The 24,107-nt window shown below is 41.8% G+C and overlaps 2 protein-coding genes across 2 annotated transcripts; both read right to left on the bottom strand.

Moving 5' to 3' along the window:
• Positions 1 to 2,296: 2,296 nt before the first annotated feature.
• CH25H (cholesterol 25-hydroxylase) lies at positions 2,297 to 6,096 on the bottom strand. The gene is made up of 2 exons (XM_074590215.1): positions 5,968 to 6,096; positions 2,297 to 3,924 (listed from the first exon to the last, which is right to left on the bottom strand). Exon 2 carries the CDS (start codon positions 3,798 to 3,800, stop codon positions 2,976 to 2,978), a length of 825 nt encoding a protein of 274 aa, XP_074446316.1. The 5' UTR covers positions 3,801 to 3,924; positions 5,968 to 6,096; the 3' UTR covers positions 2,297 to 2,975.
• Positions 6,097 to 9,699: 3,603 nt separating this feature from the next.
• Positions 9,700 to 23,708, bottom strand: LIPA (lipase A, lysosomal acid type). Its single transcript, XM_074590214.1, has 9 exons — positions 23,347 to 23,708; positions 21,458 to 21,578; positions 17,778 to 17,976; positions 17,267 to 17,376; positions 16,498 to 16,634; positions 14,880 to 15,026; positions 13,603 to 13,674; positions 12,459 to 12,530; positions 9,700 to 11,695 (listed from the first exon to the last, which is right to left on the bottom strand). Exons 1-9 carry the CDS (start codon positions 23,449 to 23,451, stop codon positions 11,462 to 11,464), a joined length of 1,197 nt encoding a protein of 398 aa, XP_074446315.1. The 5' UTR covers positions 23,452 to 23,708; the 3' UTR covers positions 9,700 to 11,461.
• Positions 23,709 to 24,107: the final 399 nt, after the last annotated feature.

The following is a 24,107-nucleotide window of genomic DNA, read 5'->3' on the forward strand; positions in this document are numbered from 1 at the left end:
TGTTTTTGTCTATTTTTATTTTTTTTTTGTCTATATTTTGCTTTTCATCTAATTGCAAAGACCTGAAGTTACACGTTTGTCTGGGTCGTCTTCTTGTGAGTTTTTCTCATACATACACCTAAAGTTACATTATAGGACACTGTTACAGAATGTGCTTCAAAGTACACAAAATACACCAGTGGTTTCATGGTTTAGATCCTAAATTACCTTCAAAGCATTGGAGAAACAGGGACAAGGGATGCTAGAGCTATGTCATGATAATGAAATACAGATATTTCTAGCATGGAATTTAATAAGCCATTCTGGACATGCAGTAGTCAAATTTTCATTTGACAACTAGTTTATTTATTTATTTATTTATAGCATTCCATGTTCATGCAATAATAAGCCTTTAAACTGAGATTACAGGTCTGATTGGCAAGAGGTTCAGTACAAATATAACCTGGGGGAGGTTCCATATTGGAGGAAATGCATTTTTGGTGTGCGTCTGAAGTCATGCAAACGCCGAGGATGTGAAGGAGAGGAGCAGGCAGGATCATCATGCAGTACATCACCTCCTTACGTCAGCACGTGGATCATCCTCACCCCTGTTACGCCACACCGTCAATGCCAAATGAGACTATCAATCTCACTTGACTCGACAAGAGCAAGCATAGTTTTGCCTGCAGCTGACTAGGACTCTGGCACAGGTTGCCCAGAGAGGTGGTAGATGCCCCGTCCCTGGAAAAATTCAAGGTCAGGTTGGATGGGGCTCTGAGCAACCTGATCTAGTGGGAGATGTCCCTGCTCATTGCAGGGGGGTTGGACTAGATGACCGTTAAAGGTCCCTTCCAACCCAAACCGTTCTATGACACTTTCTTCAGTAGTAAAGTATTTGTTACATCAACTCTTAAGCTTCACACAAAAAAGCAGAATAGCCCCTGTGGGTTCAGCTACAACCTTTCTTGTGGGATTTGCTCGTAGGCTTCCTATAGCAACATGTCCAAGTACCAGTTAGCCTTAACCTTGCTTATTTAGAGAGCCAGTAGTACTTGAAACAGACTGCTACAGTGTATAGTTACAACATACAGTTAAAGTTTAAGGTATAACTCATTGAAACCACAGAGCACCCCCATCAGATGCTCAGTATTTGCCAAGCTGAATTAAGTGGGATTTCTAGAACTGAGAGGGAAACTTCGTGATACCTCAAAATGGCTAAGCAGCTCAAAGAAATCAGAGCCTGTATTTTGCCTTCTGCATTTGCCAGAAAAAAAAAGAATACTTCCTTCTCTTTGCAGCACACCCCAAAATACTTAAGATTATAATCATCAGAAAGATCGGGAATTGTGTTTTCATCCAAATAGATGCATGGCAAAAATTCCAGTTTTGTATTCTTTTAAGCCTCAGTTTTTGCTCTCAGGATGTGTCATGTTCTTACCACTGAAAAGAAGGGTTGCCCTTCTGTGGTATCCAGAGAGCAAGTATTAAGATTGCAGCATTTCATACTGTTCAGGAAGATGTTTACGAAAATTATTCCCTGTTATCGAAAAGATGCAGTGTCCAAAAGTGCTGTTCCCGTTATAAATTCATATTGTTGGAAATACTAAGGGCTCTCTCTTCTCCTGGACAAACAGCCTCTGTAAGGTCACACAACCCTCTAGACATAACATAATGACAAAGACATTTTTGCATGATGATGCACAAGCGTTCATTACACACACTCTCTACGTTATTTGCACTTTCTCTGTTCCCATCACTATCTTGAGAAGTTCATTACTAATGCAGGCTAGAAGACTGTAAGCATTAAAATGTTATGTAGTGGACACGAGAAGTCCATACGGATCTCTGCTGAATGAGACATGGAAGACCTCCTTCATGCTTATTTTTTTCAATGTGGCTTCTGTGAGACTTCATGGCAATGTTTTACATATAACTGTTCTTCCAGCAACATGGAGCTGGCTTCTTCTATGGTTTAGGATCCTCAAAGGTATGATTCTATTCCTCTGAAATCTGCTTGAAAGAATCATCTCTTTTGTAGAAACACTTTTTACATTCCTTGCCAGGTTTTTTGCACGCAAGTAACAACTAATTGATGTGGTTGTGAAGGACAAATGCTCCCTTTTATTAAGAGGCTGCTTAATGTTCTGCTCTCACGTCATAAATTTAGTGAAAATTATTGAAGCTTCTCACAAAGCTAATAATAAAATTTCACTGTGGCTTTTCAAACTGCGTTCTTCAATATTCGGTTTCTACAAAATGGAAAACTACTTTAAAATAGTTATTCTGGAGAAAAAGTAAATAGTTCACTTTTGAAATAACATAACAATATTTTAATAAGAAAAGTCTGAAACTCTGAAACTCAAATGACACCTATGCAAAAGGAATCATACCTGTTCCTAATATGAACAGAAAAGTGAATAAAATGAAACAGAATATAATTTTAAAAGAATGACCATATTTATTTTCTATTAAAAACAGATAGTACATCAAGCTTTAAAATATAAATATCAAGATTATTGCACAGTTAGCCAACTAGCTTTGTTTGGCAGCAATATTTAACATCACTGTGCAATAGTATGCTCTGTCAGATTAAACTCCACAAAATCCATGATGTGTACCTTTTCTGTTTACATCATAAATCATCCTACAACAGTAAGATAATTGTTCTGGCGTATGTATAAAACATCATACAGTAATACAATACATGCTTTATGAAAGCTGGAAAGAAGGAAAGAAGAGATAACGTCTCTTAATGCTTCCCTTACACCTTTGACTCAAACAAATTTAAGCAACAGATATTTACCCTCCCATTTGCAGTCATTTAACATAGGCAGTTCAACAATACATACAAATACACATATATTAAGAGGATTTGTTATAAATAGCTATTGCTTTCATAGGCAGCTTCAAATATACAATCTTCTGAATGTATTTGAAAAAATAATGTCCCAGTACAGTCTATAAAAAAATAAGAGTTCATCCACAGGTAAATATCCTTAGTTAGAATGTGACTCTGTGAATGTCCCGAAGAGTTTGTCCCAGTGGGTGAAGTAAGGAGCATAGTTTGATTTGAATTTCAGATGATGGAGATCATGATGTGGTGCTCCTCCATACAAACCAAAAGGCACAAGTCTGTGAGTTGACCATGGAAGGTCGTATCCTGAATGGTCCTCCACTGACAACCAAATGTTTACAAGGAAGAAAATCATTTCTGTCAAAGGATGGCATCCGAGGAGCACTGGGTTGATAGCAGCAAAAAAGCCCAGTGAGAGCAATTCCCACACACCGGAATACTGTGTAGTAAGAGCAAATGTTGACACATGCTTGTGATGCACCTTGTGGAAGGTCTTGTAGAGCCAAGGCACCTTGTGATGAAGCAAATGCCACAGGAAGTACTCGAAATCAAACAGAAGCAGGCAAACTACTACTTCCAGCAGGACTTTAGGCAGCTCTGGAGCTATCACTGGTAGATTCATTGGTCTCCAGTACCAGTGGAGAAATGTCACCGGGAAAATAAAAACAACATGGTGATACGCACTTTGAATAATGCAAGGCACCATCATTCCAAGAGTCGGATAGTTCTGCGGCTGGATTTTGTATTTTCTCAGGTTTGGTAGTCTAGTGCTTAAAAAGTCCAGTGCAATATATGGAAGACAGAAAGCCATGTATGCTGTAAAAGAAAACAGCACTGGAAAAAAGGGTGACTTGATCAATGGCTCCTTTGCTGTGATAAAGTCCCAAAGAGACTGGAGGCACAACCTGTCCCGCAGTCCATCCATCGCGTAGCTGAGCAGCACGCTGTCTGGCAGGCTGCAGTTCATGCTGATTGCAGTCTGAGAGGTCTGTAAATCCTGCAAGCCTTTATCTAGCCTGCTCGAGGGAAAGCTCCGCCCATCAGAAATCCTTACTTAGTAATACGTAGCTTTAAAGAGGAAGTTGCCTTTCCTGTTATACAGAAGCGGTATAACGCATTAAATCTCAGAATAGAATTAGCTGGCCAGGGTAATCACTGGTGCTCTACAAGAGACTTGCACGATAGGAAAAATAAGCAGAAATGCAAACTCTAACACTGGAATTCAGAGAAAGAGGGTAGGAACATTTTCCACTCCACTTGAAAAACTTGCACACACTTGAAGAACTGCTGTCTCTTTCTAATTTTAAATTGTGTCATCATTTGTTAACCTCTTGCCTTTATAGGTAAGGAAATACAACCTACCATTGATTTTTTTTATGTGACTGCTACCAAAGATGTATATGTACCTAAACTCCAGTTCTGACCTGTGGATGTTTGGTGGGCAATGGATGTGTGCTAACACACTTTTTCTTAATGGTGCCTTGGGTATACAACAGGCTAAATCAAAACCTTAAGGAGACCTACACTGTACTTCCAGTCTGAATGTGGTGGCTGTGACTTATCTCCATCTACTTTTGAGGTCACGTTCTCCTTTATGCTCCTGTATCTTCTTGACATGGCAAGATCCACCTGACTTGACTAGATGCAAAATTGAGCCAACAACTTTTGAAGAACAAAATATCCCCCAGTTGCTGGGATGAATACAAGGCAAAATCTCATTATGCTTCCAAACAGATACTTAGTGACATTATTACAGTATTCACTCCACATCTCAACAGCTCGTTGAGCAGTATGACGTGGAAATCATTCTTTATTCAAGTATCGAACTGACTTATGTAATTAAAGATCTGCTGGTTAGACCTAGGTCCTTTAAAGGATCTCCTTTGACCATAGGCAAGCACACAGCAGACAGAAGCTAGCAGGCTTGACTCCCAACATTTCTATTTTGCTAACTGTATTTTAGGGGTAAATGATGGAGGTTTTGATTTAACCCCTAAGACATCACTTCTTTTGTGCTTTTAGAAAGAGACAAACAAAGCTTTGAACATTTAGGGAAACAGAGCTTGCCATCAGCTTCCTATGAACTCACCTCTTTTGTAGGTACAGCACTTATTCTAATATTGGAAATGAGCTCAACTTCCTGGATGACTTTATTAGCTTGTTCAGACGATTTTAGTTCTTTGCTATTCAGAAAAGAAATATGATGGGGGGAAATGGAAGACAGAATTTCCTTGCTTCTCAATAACTAAGAATGATTAATTAGCAGTGATCTTTTCTGAACTATGCATGGACTTCTAATACGTTTGCTTTCAGTCTCAACTATCTTCTCTTCAAGAGATTCTGCTCTGAAGGAAGTGCAGATTTTGCTCTTCTTAGACTTCAAGGAGTTCATTGAAACAGTAACATTATCTGTGCTGTCATTCAGGCAATCTGAAGTTATTTGTTGGACACAGGTATGATACAGCCTTCAAAGACTCTACCTGTTGTGTATACATTTTAGAAATAGATTCAGTTTTTCTGCTGTTGTGAGACTGTTCTGTTGAACTCAGTTAATTCAGAATGTCAAACGTAGAGAAACTAAAACCCAGTGAGAGATGCTAATTTAATGAATGAGGATCTATAGCCAAGAGCTGCATTTCAATCTTCTGATTGTATTTTATTTTGACCTCTATTTCACAATAAGGACATGAAAAATGCATTTGTAACTCAATCACCGTCTGGGTCAGAAAATATTCTTGTGAGAGATGCTTTCTGTTGATTTATGTAGTTACAGTCAGAAATTAAGCCTCCCAGGTGGGATATGTGAATCTCTATTTTATATAGAATTATGCAGGGACCGAATTTATTCTAGAATGTATTCCAAATCTGCCTGAAGAGAGATTGACAGAAATTACTCAGCTGCCCTAAAGACACTCCTCCAACTAATTCCTAATAACCACGTGAAGTCTCAAGAAGCTTTAGAACCACTGCTGCCTATAAGCTAAAATTTAAAGAATGGGCATTTTGCCTGCAGATTAGATCATAGAGAAATATGCTTAAATCCCTTAAGGAAAAATAATGGAATTTTGCAGTCTTATTACTAGTATATCCCGCAACATAAAGCCAAAGCAAGGCACAAGGTAAGCACCACTTACCTGGGAGCCTCCTGTTGCAGCCTGGATCTGGGCTGGGCACACTGCAGGGCTGGCACCCCATCTGCTGGGCTCTGCGGGCTGGGCTACCCTGGCTGGCTACCGAGGCAGGCTCTGCAAAACCAATCTTCATGCATCAGAGAGGACAAACCCTTATTCTCCAGAAACTGAGTCCGAGCTGTTTGGCTCTGCCACCGCAAAGCACTTATCACGTCTTTCCACACTCCAGTTTCTTTGTCAGCGCAAGGTACAACGTGAAGAAAAGACAAAGTACACGCAAATCCTTTCTGTGCTTAATTCAGCAATACAACCCCAGCCTTTTTCGCTCAACTGGCGATGCTGCCAAACTTTCCCATGTGTTACAAGACTCTAAATGGTTCTCAAAAAAAATCAAGACTCCTGCTACAGAGTTTAGGTTGAAGGGCACATAGTTTGGAATGAGGCCCCGCAAAGGGTCTTAAATAGATTCCACATGAGCACAAGACGCAAGCACCTACCCCCGGCTGCGCAGTTAGGTACAAGCTATAAGGTAAACAGCAAAACACAAAGCGAGTAGGAAAATGAGGAAAAAGTAGCAGGAGGGAAAACCAGGATCAACACACTTAAAACTAATGTCACAGCAGCAGAGGCAAAAGTTCTTTTTACCTCCTCCTCTTCTCCCCCGCTGTATGGTAGGATTACTGTTGGACCGGAGATAAGGCAACGTCCCAGTGCATGCTGAGCCTTCTACCAGAAAAAAGGTGCCGGGGAAGAGGGTCTGTAACTCGTTGAGGGCGGCAGCAGGGAAGCAGGACAGTAACCAGAGCAAAGGAAGCAGAGACAGCCCCTTCTCCCGTTTTAAAAGAAATTGTTACCGTGCTGGGGAAAAGCACAGTACATCTGAGGTGCTCGCATCCTAACTCACCTCTCTCCAAGAGCCCGGGTGCAAGGGGACACCGTGGCCAGCGGTGCCCACAGCAGCTCTGCGCGGCTGCGGGTCTTTACGCCCCCCCGCGCCGGGCGACAGCCCCGCTCCGCGGGCAACGGCGCCCCCCAGCGCAGGCACCGCGCCCGCGGCACGGCCCCAGAGAGGCTGCTCCCTGTCAACCTGACAGTTCTCGGGAATTATTCCTTAGCCGTTGTTAAAATTTTCAGGGGTAACAAAATACACACAGCTTTGCAGCAGGACCTGTTACACCTACAGGCTGGGGGGAAAGAGGGAGGTTTGCGTATTTACGTCTTTTCAACCTAGCGTCTCCTTAGGTTTAGGCATGCTGAGATCCAGGATCTGAATCCAAAGGAGGGACATGAGCCTCTGCTCCTCACGTCCCAGGTAAGCAGCCTGAACCCTTGCACCCATGGCTATGCTGGGTACATGAAGATGAAGAACACATTCCTCTTCCATTTTGATGAAAAACCTTAGCCTAAACACAAAATACTTTTCTTAACAGAACTAACATATTTCTTCATCAAAGTATTTTCATACCAACGCTCCACCTGCCCAACCAAGCTTCACTGAAAAACCTCTCCAGCCAACACAGAAAGAAAGCTTAATTGAAGGGTTTTTAATGAATTCCTAACAATGCCTATGGATGGAAAGCTGCCAGTGAAGTAAATTGTTAATTCTCAAGCTTTACCTTACCAGGTTCAGTTTTCAAAATAGCAACCATCAGTAAAAGATCCTAAAATTCTTTCATTCACAATTCATAATTCTGTAGTGAGAAACTGATTTGCATCTTCTACAAGTACACATATTCATAATTTCTGGAGGAGTCAGAATACAATACAGATACCTTTCAGCTCAGTATCCTCAGAAAATAAGACTTAGGCAATCATTACAGGTGTGTTACAGGTGTGGCTACTGTCCATCCAGCATTCTTAATTTTTTATTTCATTGATGATTTCAATGAAATCTGACTGCAGGGTAGCAATGTCAGAAGGGTTTTATTCATATAAAGTTATTCGAAAATAGGCAACGAGAGAAGAGATGCCATTATTAGCACTCTCACGACAGGCAATGCTGCAGCATTGAGAGGGCGAAGACATTATAAATGCTTTCATTATAGGAAAATCTTCCACAAAGATCCATGTTTTATCATATATCAGAAAACCTGTTCCTCCATCAAGGTTTCTCTCTTGTATCTTCTAGATTAGAGTAATTTGTGACTTTTCCTGGTATTAATGTTTACTTTTTTTGTACGGCACATTCACCATAAAGAGTAATTGATAGAAAACTGGCTTATTTTGTTCCCAACCTGCCAAAACTGTTTCTCTTACGGGTCCCAAGGGCGTAGGAGCTCTGTTTTACCACCACTTCCTCTGCTGAGGTGCTTCCATGTTGTTTGAGTTGATGTGTAAACCTTTGGCAGTATTTATCGCTAGCTACAGAATCACTAAATAGTGTAAAAATGCTCTGCATTGAGCTAGTGCATCATTCAGTACGTGCCACTAACGTACACGCACTCTACCTCCCTGACGCCTTCTGCATGACACGAACAGTGTGAATACACTTGCAGATGACTATAAAAAAACAATTTTCTAGGTCCAAGCACAACATGTGGAAAAAAACACGTGCCCTTACATCTGCATAAGCCCTCATATACCCAATTGTGCTGTACATTTCTAAGTCAAAGCCCTGGCTCGTGCATTCACTTCAGATGCACACAGGTCTGTGAGTCTGGCAATCCAACAGCTGAACAGGGACTACTTTCTTCTGGCTTTCTAGCATAGTTTGGTCATGTCACTAAAAGCTGAGACTACGGCAGCAGCAGGTGTCTGATGCCCTCTGTTGTGCTAGTACATTTTTGTATTACCCAAAGGTGACATTCAGCCAACTTTCAACATCGTATATATATACACCTATAACACCAAGATGTCTATAGAACAGGCACTATGTAAGATCTGCTTTGAAAAATACACCATTCATCACTGCGTGTTCTTATTAGACCAAGCTTACTGATCTTCTCCTCTGTGTTCAGGGTGTCTTATTTTGCACATTTCTTTCCACCGCCACCTCTCCAAGTTTGTGTCACACAGTGCTTATAACTTTAGCAAGCCAGAGAGGGAACAGCAGCTCACAATTCCCATAGCCATCCCTGCTCCAGTGAAGCAGAGAAGCTCCATAATGGCTTTTGTTTAAAGCTTCTACTGTTCTGGCTTTATTTCCAGGCACGCTGGGGGTTCATCAGCTGACAAAGCTGGCAACACATAGGATTTATTACACCCTGCACATCTACTGTATTCAGAATGTACAGAAAGGTACAGCCTCAGCATATTTATTATTGAAGATGCCAAAGGTCAGAATCACGTTTAAATGTACCACAGCAATTATTAGTTCCCTGCCTTACTACGTGATTAAACGCTATTTATGAGATTACCAGGCAGTCTGTTAAGCAATCCAATTATCCAAGGTTTAAGAACGTGATACAAGAAGCTTTCCACCATGGCAGTGGTTTGAAAGGAGCCTCACCTGAAGGCTTAGAAGATGACTCAGTCTCGCGAGCAGTTATTTACAATTGGTACCTTACTTAAGAGTCTCAGAAAAGTCCCCCAAGACAACATGAATGACCTTTTAGGCTTAGGAAAAGCCTCTTTCAGGACAAAAGTAAAATAGAAGCTTATTTGGCTGTTTTACTTTTTTATTGTGCTTGTTCTGCGGATGAATAATTGTGAAAAACAGCCTTGGCTTTATGGATTCTGTCCCAAAGATTCACACGCATTCATAAAACAAGTGAAACACAACGCATTGCTCCAAACTCCAAGCAGGTCTCATGTTTATTGAAATATCTCAAGCTTAACAGACATGATGCACATGGCTCTTGCTGTATCACATACCCTGACAACTGCTAAACTAGCGACTTCAGATTCCTACAGAAACTTCCTTTCAGCACAGCAAGGTGAAGCAAATATGGCTGCTACAAATATAAAGCAAACTTAGAGGTCCTGCTAGGAATCATAACTGAAATATCATGAACCACTTTTTCCTTAAACAAAGCCTGAGGATTCCCTGAGTCTGAATTAGGAATAAAAAAAACGCCAAACAAACAAACTCCAATTTATGGCTTATGCATCATTTTGCATTTGATTTTTTTTTAAACACAAAAACGTTCACCTCAGTTTAAAATGCACTATTTTCTATGCCATGTAGAAAAGGCTTTTTATCCTACTGGGATTACTGACAGAAATCTGTGTTGAATGCAACCATGGCACAGAATTCATCACTTGGACAGAGGCAGCTGACTCTGGAGATGGTTCATACATCTACAGCTGGCATGGAACTTCTGTGCAATTCAGAGGAGCCAACGTCCTCGGCATAGTCAATGGAAAGAGCAAGGCACCTATGCCACAGGCAATTACAGCTCCAAAGTCAGACCCCTGAAGCAGATGTGAATCCTCTCCTCCATTAAATGGGGGCTTAGCCCCATTTTGAAGTGGAAACTGAGACAAATGGGAACTGCTGTTAATACTGGCAGGCTTCACCAAGGTGCTGTATGGATCCCAAACACAATAGTGGCAAGCACCATATAAGCAGCTAAACAAACAGATCTTCAAAGCAGCAGATGATTAAGGGGGAAAGCCCACACAGATTAAGTGACTTGAGCTATAGAAGTAATGCTTTGGCTCTTCCCTCACCAGTAGTATAATGGGGCAGCTTGTTTTCTAGTGGTCAGTGCAAAAAAAAAAAAAAAAAAAAAAATAGCAAAACCACGAGTCCGTTACACCATTCTCCTTGAAAGCCATAACCTATTGACAAAGCTAACTGAAAGTGGTATTTCTTTTAACTGTTTCTCTTGTTCCAGGAATGTGCAAGGACAAATAACAACCCTTATCCATAGCTGGTATGTGAAACATGAAAGGCTTCAGGGACACCATTAAATCAATAGAAATGAAGCAATGAATCAGTCCCAAAACAGAAGTTCTCAACTGCCAGTGGTGATCTTCTCTGGCTTCGTGATAGTTCTTCTGGGCAATATTGAAAAAGAAAGTCATCTGGTGTAGCTGGCTTGTATGTGACAGCTAAAATAAGAACGCAGCAAAAAGCCACTAAGTGCTTTTTAAAGTACCAGCACCAAATGGGTCACTGCAGTACAAGGAGTACTTCTGAAAGGTATTCAGAAATGGCAACGTACTGAGAAATGGCAGTGGTTTATGCACAGTGAAATACTTACTGTTTTAATTGTCAAGCACCTGAGGTGCTGAATGGACTAACTTGTCTTTCAGACATGTCACTAAATTTATATGCACATGACATACTCCGTTTGTGCAGAGTCACACTGCTGGTTTTCTGAGTATCATGCTACTGTGTGCAAAATCAGCAGGATACAATGAGGATTTCTGCAGAAGAGAGAAATAATACTAAGAAAAACAAACCAAATATGAATCCACTTCAGTAGTCATTGCTGGCATTTTAAAAATGCATCATAAATAAGCAAGGTAACATTGTTGCCAGAAAAGCACATACTCCAAAAAAGATGGAGACTAATACTGGTGAACTAATACTCTGAAATACTAAGCCAGTTTAGACATACTTCCTAATCATGTTAATTATTTCATTATACATGCGGTAAGGCGCATCAAGGCCCCAGATGAAATCCAAATGTTCCCATTCTGGAATGTTTTTGTGGTAAACCAAGTTTGTGATCTGAGTGAGCAGCATAGCAATATCCTTTGGGTCTGCCAGCCAGTCCTGTCCACCAGTCCACACCGCGGTTGGTACAGTCATCTCTTTTATTTTGTAGAAAGGCGGAGTAGACTGAGGAGAGGGAAAGGGAAAACAAAAGCATTAGAAAGAACAAGTCTTCAGTGTGATACTACACTGCAGTGTAACACACTAGCAAAGGCAAGAAGAATGTGTCCGATTCTCATTTTCTCTTCCTCTCTTGGGCAGCTAGAGGTGGAGTCGTGACTCAACAGAAAATGTAACTCCAAAAGTCATGCAATACTATAGCACGCAAAGCGGTAAAGATGTGGTTTGAGGAGTTTACAAGACAGCAGGGTAGCAGAAGTCTCAAAGAATGCATCCCATTCAAGTTATTTCTAAACCCTAATCAAATAGCAGAAGTGATTGCTACTCTGAAAGTATGATACTGCAATCTTTCCCAGTCACAAGTGACAAGAAGCAAAATATTTTTAGTATTGCACACAGCAATTTAGAAACAAACACCCGTGAAGATTAAACAGTCAGAAGATAAGCAATACACATGAATCAACAGTCTGTGCCTTATTGTGAGAAGTGCAGTGTGATCTCATGATGTAGGCAGGCAGGACCACCCTCGAGAAACAGTGTGCCATCACAACTTCGTGTCCGAGAGTGGGCTCTGTCCCGACTTAGGATATCTCAGAGCTCTATAGTCCTGTGCTGCCTTTTTTTTTTTTTTTTTTGAAAAGGCAGTCTGGTTACTGGGCAACACTAGTGGCTCTTTAGCATGCAGCATAAACACGGTACCCAGAGAAGTGCCCAAGGGCTTTTTTTTGTGACACTCAAGAATTATAACATATCCATAAAAGATGTATACCTGGTTGTAGTGAGCCATATTTGCAGCCTTGCTTCCCCAGTCATAAGCTTTGAGCTCCCCAGTCTTCACAGCCTAGAAATACACAAATATTCACACATACAAAGAAGAACTGCAACACTTCTATTGCAGGAGTGAAAAAAAAAAGTATAGGTCATCTGGAGAACCGGCAAAGGCAACTGACACAAGAAACAGTGAAATGCCAAGAATTAACAAGGGCAAGTGTCACTACTTTGCCCAGTGTAACAGGAGTGGGAAACGTTAACATTCAGTACCATTGGACTTTGCCCCTTAAGACTTCACACTCTTTCATAGCAATGGTAGGGAAGATTAAGGAAAACAGTTCAGTGTATCGAAAGCCAGGATGTGGCAGCTCTGTGCTTACTTCTGAAATCTTCACCTTGCTGTCTAAGTGTCCGTGAATATGAATACAGCATGGAGCTTTCCTAGAAAGTCTACTCTCTATGATTTACCACCTATTATTTTTCAGAAACAGAAGTCTATATAACAGGGATCTGGAAAAAAAAAGTCTTCATTAATTTCTTTCCAAGCCACCGCTTGAAGAGCTATGTACCGCAGATCACATTGCTTCTGAATAGATGACCAGTTAGAAGATCACAAGTAGCACCGACCACTGCTTCCATGGCAAATGTCTTCTCATCTTTGGCAGCCTGCTGAGCAAGCTTCAGGCACAATAGCATTACAGGCACGAAACAGTGCCCTGAGGTGAAATTCAAAATTCACTAATAAACTAGAAAATGAAGCCAAACAGAACAGAACAGAAAGCCTGCTGCTTTTCACTGGCTAAAAATATAACTTGTAATCAAAACAGGGTTTGCTGAAAGGGGAGCAAATACTTGTTACAGCATTTCTGAGTTAAGGTATTCTGTTGTATTGTTTGTTGGCCTGAAGTACTTACCGTTACCCTGTCTTCAAAGAAATAGGGGAGAGGGGTAAGCCACCGTAAGTCAGTATCATCAAAGCAGCTGCAGTGAACAGTTGCCATTCTGAAAATTGGCAGTTCCAGAATTTCACTTGGGCTATGCTTCATACATATTTTGGCATTTTATTCCATTTAAATATCACAGACATCAATATTCTCCAAACAAGCTAGACTCATGGACATTTTAGATTCTGTAAACTCTACCTGGCTCCAGTGGATCATGTTTTGTACAGATGTCCCCGCAGGGCAGTGTGTTGAATACACATCCACTCGGCTCTGCAACAAGATAATTAATATGGTTTACTCCTCACAGTGCAACAGGGCAACCACTACTGTTTCTTGAACAACTAACAGAAAATTTTCCATTCCTCTTAAAACTGTTATAAACAAAAGGTAACTGGAGCCATATATACAAATGAAGTGAAAGGCTGAATGTTTTTGGGATTACTTACAATTAACTGCAGAAATTTAAAGATGAACTTTAAACCTGATAGTGATATCCCTTAAACATTTTTTTATATATTCAGAATATCTTTTGAAAAGTGCTGGTATTGTAAGAATTGGGAGCACATTAACCAATATTTAGATGGAATTCCAGAGAAATGTTGCATTACTTTACACCTAAACTAGTAGCTGTCAGTCCAAAGTGTTTCAGAACTTTATACACTTTTGAGTTCAGAAGTACAAAATACCCAGGGGAAACTTAAATCCTGGCAGAAAAAAAAAAATTATTATCCCCCATTAAAATCATGAAAACTGTATGTGCTGTGCAAGAAAACAGAAAACTGCACTTTCACCTTCATATAAAATACAGAAAGTTAAGATTTTTGCACACAGAATGGTGAAAAAAAAAATGCTAATTCTATCTCACTCCAATAAAAAATCCTCAGTCTTCATCCACCTGTGGGTAAACTGATAGCAGCTTCTACTGATTTCAGAGAGTTAGAAACACTTCAAGAAGCATTATGAAAAAAAGGTGGTCTCATGCCAGTTGCTGTTAACTAGCTTTTAGATAAAAAAACAAGTCCTACAAACAAGTCCTTTGGAATTAGAACCACAGATGAAACCATCAGCAAGGTCAGAAACTGGTCCCGGAGAAAATAATTGCACACGTCCACCAAGAGACCAGAAAATTTCAACAGGTCTCTTGAAAATGGTTGTATCTTTATTCTTCGCTTCATTGCAAAAGGAATTAAATACTTGCACCATCATATTAATTCACTCCTCTTACACGCTCCCCCAACAGATCTAAAATAATGCATTTTAGCTTTCCAATAACATTTTAAAAGGTTAATTCTATCCATCCAAGCTGGGCAACTACATCTATACCACAGAAATATATTAATCCAAACTCAGTATGATGAAGGCAGCATTATTTTTTTTTCTAATTACATGTAAAGGACAATCAGTACAGCCACAAACAGTCAATACTGTGGTAAGAGTTCAAAATAACTCAGCTATTAAGAGTCACCAAAACATACCATATTCAAGTTTCTCTCATTAAAACCACACAGAAGAAAGAATATGTTGCCGCAAAGGTCGTCAAGTATTCTGTGGGTGCAAACGTGGGTAGCCAGCCACTTCAGCAAATAATTCTGAGGGAGGAATTGTTTCTTTCCAAACATGTCCTACAAAATAACAAACACATAGCACAATATGTAGTTGCATAGAATGACCTGGTTTTAGTTTTTATACTGCAACATTCTTGAGGTGATTGTTTCCATTTGCACTGGTGATGGGATGGGTGTGTCATACAAAAATGATTTATCTCCTTATCAACCTTGCGTACAGTCCAATGGGAAAGTCACGGTTAGTGCTTTTGCTACAAATGATGCAGTCCATTAGTCCCACAAAAGTCACACGGGAACCGGGACCATCATTAAAGAATCCCAAGCCTAACCTCAAATTCTAATCAGTTTTAAATACAGTATTTTAAAAGGACTACTACACAGCTTCCTGCCATCAGAATTGTTTAAGGCTTAAGTATTTTAAGCTGCATTTGCTAATGTGAAATGGCCTTGTACCTATAACTTCCTCTCTTCACACCATGTAAGAAAAACAAGTTGCATGAGCTGTGATGGCCACTTCCTCTTGATGGGTATTTTTAGAATGTCCAAGGGTTTGAAAATAGCCCACTGAGAACTTCCTTAAAAGTGACACAGCTCTTCAGAGATATGCCTGACCTGTGGGTTTGTCACTGTCGTGTACTTCTGCTCTCCAGTTTTTTTGCAAGTCACCATGAGAATCAAGTTCCTCAGCACAACATGAACATCTGCACAGGGCACTGATCAGCTACTATTCTCATTAGACAAAGTTCATTACACAAAGAATGGGAGATCACAATTGTTAGCATCACTTTTAGGTTAACTGCCTTTGGAGCAGGGAACTAATAATGCAAAGAGACACGTATTAAATCTGTACAAGGTAAGGTAGAGAAGGGTTTATCCCACAGAACAAACAGCTCTGTGTGGGAATCTCCATGGATGGTGGAAAGAAAAGTGATGGTTAAAAATGACACATAGCAGGGTATTCACAACGTCTGACTTCAGGCACTTACTGCAGCCTGCCCGTCTGCCTGCATTCCCTCTGATGTTAGTGGTGAAAGGTAAACTCCTCCAGAGGATGATTCACAGCATCTAAATAAAGCTGCTGCTCTTAATCACCCTCCTCTGGAGGATCCTCTTCTAACACTAAAAGATTAATTGTGAAACAAATCTGTTAAAGTTCATGATAATTCAAAAGTATTCTATATAAAGCTATCACAGGAGTCTTCTAAAACAGACCAACTATTGAATTAATCATGTTATTTCTGTAGCATAAGTTCTAGAAACATGTAAATGGAAAAACATAATTTTATTCCATCTATTAAGTTGTAATTGTAAAATATTACTTTAAACTGATGCAAATTGTCTCATTAAATAGCAGTAAAGCCAGAAAAGCCACTGCTTACTTCTGTAGCATTATTCTGGAAAAACTGGCCCAGCATTCTTGTCAAACATGTTAATCTAATCACAGCTATTAACATCCTTTGCTATGCGATTTTAAACTAGAAAGGGGAACACCTCATTTGGCTTAAAACATTTACACTCAAATACAAACCTTGAGTAGCAGGTCAGGAAACACTCCCAATTTTACAAGAGGGCTAGTGGCAAACTTGACTGTAGCTACTGGTGCCAAGGCAAAGAACATTTTGATTTTCTTAGCCAGCTGTGGCAAAGTCGAAAAAGCAACGAAAGCTGTAAATAATATAAGAATAATTAACAAATCCCACTGACACAAGTATATGTTGAGTATGCACAAGTGGTTTTAGATTAATAGTTTGACTGTTGTCTCTAGGATCAGTTTAGATATTTTAAATTAATCTAGCTACTATGGAACACAAATTAAATGAGGCAAATCAGAAGGATTTGGGTTTTTTTTTTCTGAAAAACAAGTTTTTGCTAACTAACCAACACTCTTCCAGCTCTTTCCAGCCACAGGTCTAAAAACACCTGAGGCAGGCCTTACATACAGCAAAATATTCTGGAAATAGGAGTCTTTAATCTACATGTCTGATAATTCTAATTTTATTATGCACAGTCCATTAATTTATTCCAATAGAAACTGCACTAGTGGCTACCTGCAACTACAATTTATCATTTCAACAGCTTCCCACTTTAAGTAAACACAGAAAGGTTAAGTATTTTGGTTTTAATGTTGATGAATATTCCAGGAAGTCGCTAAAAACCAGAAGCACCAGATTTCAAAAACTCTATTTTTTCACCATTAAACCACATATGTGGAACTTGGTATCATTTCAAACACGATATATTCTTTTTTATATATATATATATATATGTATATTCTAACAAATATATTCTTTACATACCCATGGTGGTGCCCTGTGAATGGCCAATGTAAAATACTTGTTCCTGGCCGGTCTTCTTCAAAATAAAGTCCACTGAGGCTGGAATGTCATACTTGGCCATTTCATCAAAGCTACAATGCAGAGATAAAAAGTCAGTTGTGTAAGCAAAGTTATCAGTGTGAAACAGCTGCACTGAGCTTTTTTGCACTGCAGATCAGTTGTCTGGACATAAAGAAAAGCTTCCTTTGGATGAAGCAGAACGCTCTGATAACTGAGTCTTCACACCAAGCACCGCTGAAAGCAATTAATGTTCTACTGACCACGTATGAAGGCTGTCTCAGTACATTATATTGGCCATAAAACTCTCCTTTACTGTCCCTACATATGTGACAGCACATGTAACCAGAAAAAAAAAAAAAATGTTGTACATTCACAATGTGACTGAACTAAGATGATGGGCAAAGAGAGGAAGAGAAGCCTGTCTGCAAAGAGCGTGTGCAGTTTCTATAGTTTCTCTAGAAGACAAAGATACCTGAAAACCCAGAATTCTTCTTGCTTCACTGTGAAGTGTGTATGTTTCCTGGACCAGGTGTTCCCTCTGCTGTTTCCCAGCCATACGTCGTAGCCAGCATCTGCCAGCATAAAGCCGAGGCTGTTGTAATCCAAGTTTGTGATCCAGTTGCTGGCATCTGCAAGCAAACCGTGCTGCAGAAACACGGCAGGCCTTGGACCTGAAAAATAAAGCATTTACCATCATAAAGCATTTATCTTCCTGTTCATTTGGAATTGAATGCCTAAGAATAATTCGAGTTACTGAAAGTCTGCTTTAGATTTGCACTTGAAATATTTAATATACTTGACTTAATCTATTAAGATTAGCAATTTGTATACTATTCGGAGCCACGAAATCACGTTTTCACAAAAACCTACTTTTTAGCATTAAGAATTTTAAAGTAGCAACTTGTTAGTTTCCTAACTAGAGCAAAAGACTCCTTGAAGTTCAAAACAGACAGCAAATGTGCAATAAGCAAACATGAGAAAAATCAGAAGCTACAAGAAAAATACAGGTAGCCCTCACAACTGTTTCAAGCTCACAAGTACTCAGCAAAGTGGCCCAAACACAGAGACAGCTAAACTACTTATGACTCTCGCCCTGCTCCTAAACCTGAGGAAGGCATTCCCATTTATGTGCTACTGAGATCTTTCTTTTCCAGTTAAGACAATCCCAAACGAGGGCGCTGAACTGTGGAAATCTCTGCAGCTGGTACTGATATCTCTATGCAACTCCCTTCCACTACCAAAGCGGTGGCAGAACCTGAAGAGCAGTATGGGCAACCAACAAGGGAATCTATGTTTCGAAGGACTTTCTCCTCTTGACTTACATAGTTAAAAGAACCACAGTGAAGACCCAAGTGGAATGTAGGAAGCCTCTCTCCTGACTTCCCCATTCTGAAAGGGCAAATGACACCTTTATGTGGAATGCAGATTTAAAAAATGGAAGGTTCCTGCTTCTACACAAAGAAAGTAAATCAACATATAATCCTTTAGGAGGAACATGACCTTCAGAAAATCCAAAGACCTGACTCTAGATCTTGCAGTAGCACAGGTGTTTGAGGTTTTTTTCTTGCTTTAATAACTGAAATCTGATAACATGCTAACTTTAGGTCAATGCCAGAGATTACTCAGGAATTTACCTCCTCCAATAACACATCATTCTACTATGATACTAAACTCACACAATACTTCCTCCATTGATAATTTAGACTTGGATCTTTCAGCAGAAACAGCCAAATCACAACTCTTTCAGTCACCTACACGCACCATTCCAAGTCACATCGATAGATGTTTTCTGCGAGTTCCACAATCCAAATTAGCAATATCCTTTCCCCCTGGCAACCTTTACACCTGTGACAAGGAACGTTTTCAGTGCCTGCTTTTCACATTTTGTTAAAAAAACCAAACAAACAAACCCACATGTCGTGGCATACTGTTCCTGCAACCAGAGCAAATCTCCAGCAGTGCCAAACCGCGTCTGGAGACAGGACAGTTCAACAGTGCTGCTTACGTCACTGCAGTAATAATTCATTGCCATCTGAACAGTGTGCAGGATTTTCTACCCTAACATTAAATTTGTTTTCAGTAATGCTCACTTTCAGCTTTGATACCTTCTTCCCTTTTACTTAACCAGATCAACTAACTTCTGGTTTTTTTGAAGAACAGGCTCTCCTCAAGCTGCTACTTGCATGTTTCATAAGACAGGAAGGGGAAAACTGATTAACTGCTTTAAAGCTTTAATTCTGTTCTCCTATCAGCCTTCAATTTCTGCCAGTTCCTTTTTTCACTTTACCAAGCAGTCACCAGATCTGCACGTGAATTGCACAATCATATGACAAACTGACTTGGACAATAATAATTTTGTATCACCTCTGATCCTAAAAACCCCAGAGGGGGAATAAGGAAGGTTGGTCGTTAAACTTCCATTTCTGCTATAGAACATTTTGTTCTCTTCACTGCGTGCACCCCCAAGAAGCTGAAGACAGACTTACTTCCACACCCTTCCTACGCACGCTATGCAGCTGTTTTAGATTTTTAGTTAATACTAAAACCAAAAATCATCAATGTTTTGCTTTTACGTTCTCTGGACATTTCCCCCCCCCCCCTTTTTTTTTTTTTTAACTGAAGAACTGTAGGTTTTGTTCCAAAACATCATGTGATACATAATTCCAAGGGATCCTATTCACATTATGTAGGTATTGCAAAAGAAGAAATATGGCATATATATGCTAAGTCAGCAGTGACACATCATTGGTATCTTTCTGAGAAAAGATACCAAGTCTATAAAAACTTAAGATCAACATGAACTTTGAAATCTCCATTCTTCTAGGAGATCATACTTCCCCAAATGTGCTCAGTAATCCTTTTTTTTTTTAAAATTACAGCACTTTGCAAAACATGAACTTGGGGTCGAGGGTGTGGCAAGGGGAATGTGGAGAATTCCCACAGGTCAGGAAACTTCTGTTTGCTTATGTCATCGATGAAGGATTGGACAAAAATCAACAGGTACAAGGGCAGCCTGTCTTTTTCCTGTGGGCTTCTCTGAAATTCTTAAGTACAAAGACACCTGTCAGGTTTGACCGGCCTCGTCCATGCACTGATCTTTACACACCCACCTTGTAAGACACAGCGGACAGTGCAAACATCCTAACTCATACAAAACCGACAGATAAGGCCAGGAAGACTGTTGCTTGGCCTTTGGCAGAGGAGAGGGTTTTTCCACAGGTTCTTGTTCACACCCAAGGCTATAGGACAATCACTGATTTCTTTTGCGAGCTCCATGTTTTTACCTCTCACCCTAGGTTTTTTCAGTCCAAAGGGTTCTGAGGCAGTCCTTCGAAAACATACAGTTTCTATGCAAACAGGCTGCTGTTGTATGCGTGTGACTGTCTGCAGGATATTTTATAAGGGGTGGTGACAAGACTGATACCAAATTCAGCCACTACTGCTCAAATACACTGTTAATTCCATATGCAGTGTATTATCTTATTATATTGTTTTACCTATTTAAGCAGCTGTGTCAAATACAACACCCCAGTAGCATGTACTATTGGTCTGGCTTGTACCTTACCACAAAGGGAGCTTCAGAGAGGTTAAAATTAACAAATTCTTCTTTTATGCAGAAATCAGGCAGTAATTATTTTGTAAACACTCTAGTGGGAACTCTTGTAGTTTAGTTTTATCTCATCAAGAAAGGGATGTGAACTGCCCCTACTTCTGAAAATGGTCATGCATTTTTAACAAACTTAATTGTAATAGAAACATTTTTAAAAATGGGGTTTGAAATAACCCAACAATGTTACAATCAATCTCTTTTCAAAAGGCCTTATTACTTAAAACCCTTATTTTCCATTTCTTAGAAAATCCAGGCCTCTCAGCCCCTTATGAAATCAAACAACAATGAAGGGCTGGTATCAATGTCACAACAGGGCAATGGCAGGAAAATAGAGCTTTCTAACTCCTTCTCCCTTCCTTTACTCAAGTCACTCTACATGTGCCTAATCTGTTTTGGCCATAACATTCACCAATAAAACATTCTAACTGCACAGGTCATATATTTTAATCCTTTTCTGGATTATTACAGGAAGAAAAGTTTTATAAATCAAAGAGAGAGCTTCTTCATGACTTCCTATTTTCCCAAGCAGACATAAATCTTACCTTTGCTCCTCCCACGGCCTTTTCTTCCATAAGGAATTCTGTTAACGGAAAGGATATACCCATCTTCTGTCGTCACTTCGTACTCCTCACTAGGGTATCCCCTGAAGGTAATAATTTGACTCTGAAGAAAGAAAAGGAATCGCCTTGGAGTCAGACTGCCAGCCTCCTCAGTTCATTAACATGTGCAAAGTACTACGGGTTCCTTCCAAAGACTTCGATAGGAAATTAAAGGATGCGGTAGGAGCTCGCCATGCCAGCCGCCTGTTCAACGCAGACAGGCTTTCTTTTAAGACTTATCCCGCCACAGAGTCAGGAACTAGCCAGAGCACAAACCTTACCCTAGGAACTTGGGAGGCTCCCTAGCCTGTCCCTGCCCACTGTCATGTTTGTTACTCACATGCTGCTTACAGTGAGAGAGGAGACTGAAGTGTTGAAAAAATCATGATAACAGGGCAAAACACCAAGATACGAGTTTGGGAGACAAAAACTGAAACTACCGCCTGCTCTCAAGTACAGCAGTACCCTCCGGTACTGGGAGGACACAAGTGCGCAAGCAAAGACAGCAAAAAGCCACTGGCACCACAGCAGCATACGGCAGAAGAGAAGGAGGGAAGAGTTCATCTCTCCTGAAGGGAGAGGCTTCTTTAAAAACTTCAGTTTTATATCACAAGTTTATGCCAAATTCTCTGTTATACAGAGGACACAATCATGTTTAGGCAATGTGCTGAAATGAACCACAAACACAGCAGCTTTAAAAAATGAAGTCACACTCTTTACATGTGTGAGCTGCTGACATTGTCACCTCAGCTCCTAGTTTCATATGCCATTTCTTACTCACCTTTCCCCTCAAACCTTATGTCTGCTGCAGAGCTTTTAAGCGACTTCGCTAACAAGCCAAACAAGAAAATAATAATAAACCCCACTCCATTAATAGGTTTATCTCCTATCTCTAGCTTCATGTTATTTTCATCTGATGCAACTCCATCAGGACAGAGAACTTGCTCTTTCATTGGGTTTATGACACCAACCGTGCCTTGAGAAAATGTAAGAAATGCAAGACATCATTGGAGTTCTACTCATAGGCTGCTGGACAAGGAAGAGAAGGAGCATTTAATTAAACATGCTATTTCTTTTAAATATATCTTTAATCTTCCACAGTGACATTAACATTCCAAAATGATTTTAAGACTAAATTCCATTCAAATGCTACTAGCCTCAGACTAAATGACTACATTTAGTCCTCAAAATGATATTTAGATGATACTGATGACTCAAGCATTTCTTCTCTTATAGACCCTAAGCATCTCTAAAGTGAAATACCTTCTTCTCGCACATGTGAAAAAAATGGCACAGTTGTTTACATGGGGCAGAGGAAAGAGCAACTAACACCAGTTACTAATAGCAAGTATTTTCCTGGAGTCGCCTATTGCAGCAGAAGGAGAACAGAGTTAAGACAGTAAATCCCAAATGGGAAGACAAGCAGCTGTGGGCAAGACCGCGGGAGCGTTGTGCCAGCAGCGCAAGGACGCTTGGTGAGCACGCCCTTTTCTAGCAGTTAAAGAAGACAGCGTCCTCACTAGCAAAAACACAGGTCTGGGTCAGAAAATACGCGAGAGATATCCGCCACCAGCAAGAGGGGACCAAGGAGGACCCGGGAGGAGGAGACGCGACAGACGGCGAGCGGGCAGAGGCTGCACCGGCGGCTGCCCAGCGCCTGGAGTCTCCCGGGGCTCCCCCGGCGGCTGCGGAGGGCGGCGGGCACCGGGCCGGGCCCGCGGAGCCGGAGAGGGGCCGCCCGGACCCCTCTGCTCCTCTCCTCTCCTCGCCCCGTTATGGACCCGGTGGCGGCCCCGGGCACCTCTCCCCTCCCTCCCGGCCGCGCCACTCACGATGTTCATGTTGGTTTCGGGGTCCACATTCCTCCTCCCGCCGGCGAAGGCTCCGGAACCGGCGATGCCCAGCAGCAGGAAGGCGGCGACCACCAGGCCCCGCATCCTGGGCCCTGCGGGGAGGAGGCGGGAGGCCGCGGCGGAGCTGAACCCGGCTTATGTGCCGCCGCCGGCGCGGTACCGCGTGACGGGGGCGGGGGCGGCCGCCGAGCTGACAGGGCGAGGACGCGGGCGGCCGCCCTCCTGTCAGCGGCGGGGCGACAGCCGCGGCCCGGAGCCGTTCTGAGGGAGGGCGGCCGGGCTGGGGCGCCCGGGTGCGTCCCCGCACCCCTTCGCGCCTCCCCCCGCCGCTGACTGCGGCCCGGCGGAGCCCCACCCGGCGGCGGGAGGGGACGGCCCGCCCTCTCCGCAGAGCTGCCGCCGCGCCGGGGACCGGCCCGCGGCGGGAGGAGGGCGCAAGACCGGCGGCGCGGCTCAGGCCATGCGGCGCGGCCTATCGGCGGCGGCGGGGGCCGCCCGGCCCACCCCGGCGCCGGGGCGGCGGCCGCCCAGCCCCGGCGCAGCCCCCGGTGCCCGGCAGCGGGCCTCGGGCTGCCTGAGCCGGCGTGATTCAGCGTTTCTCCGGTCATGGCTCGCAGTGCCGCCCTGCCAGGGTGGGTTTTATGTCCTGCCCCGGTGCCGCCGCGGTCTCCCGGGAGAAGGCGGCGGGGCGGCATGGAGGGGGTGAAGCCGCCCCCACCGCGACGGCGGGAGCGTCCCGG

The sequence above is a fragment of the Larus michahellis genome, chromosome 6 (genome assembly GCF_964199755.1).
Source record: "Larus michahellis chromosome 6, bLarMic1.1, whole genome shotgun sequence".
NCBI classification, from domain to species: Eukaryota; Metazoa; Chordata; class Aves; order Charadriiformes; family Laridae; genus Larus; species Larus michahellis.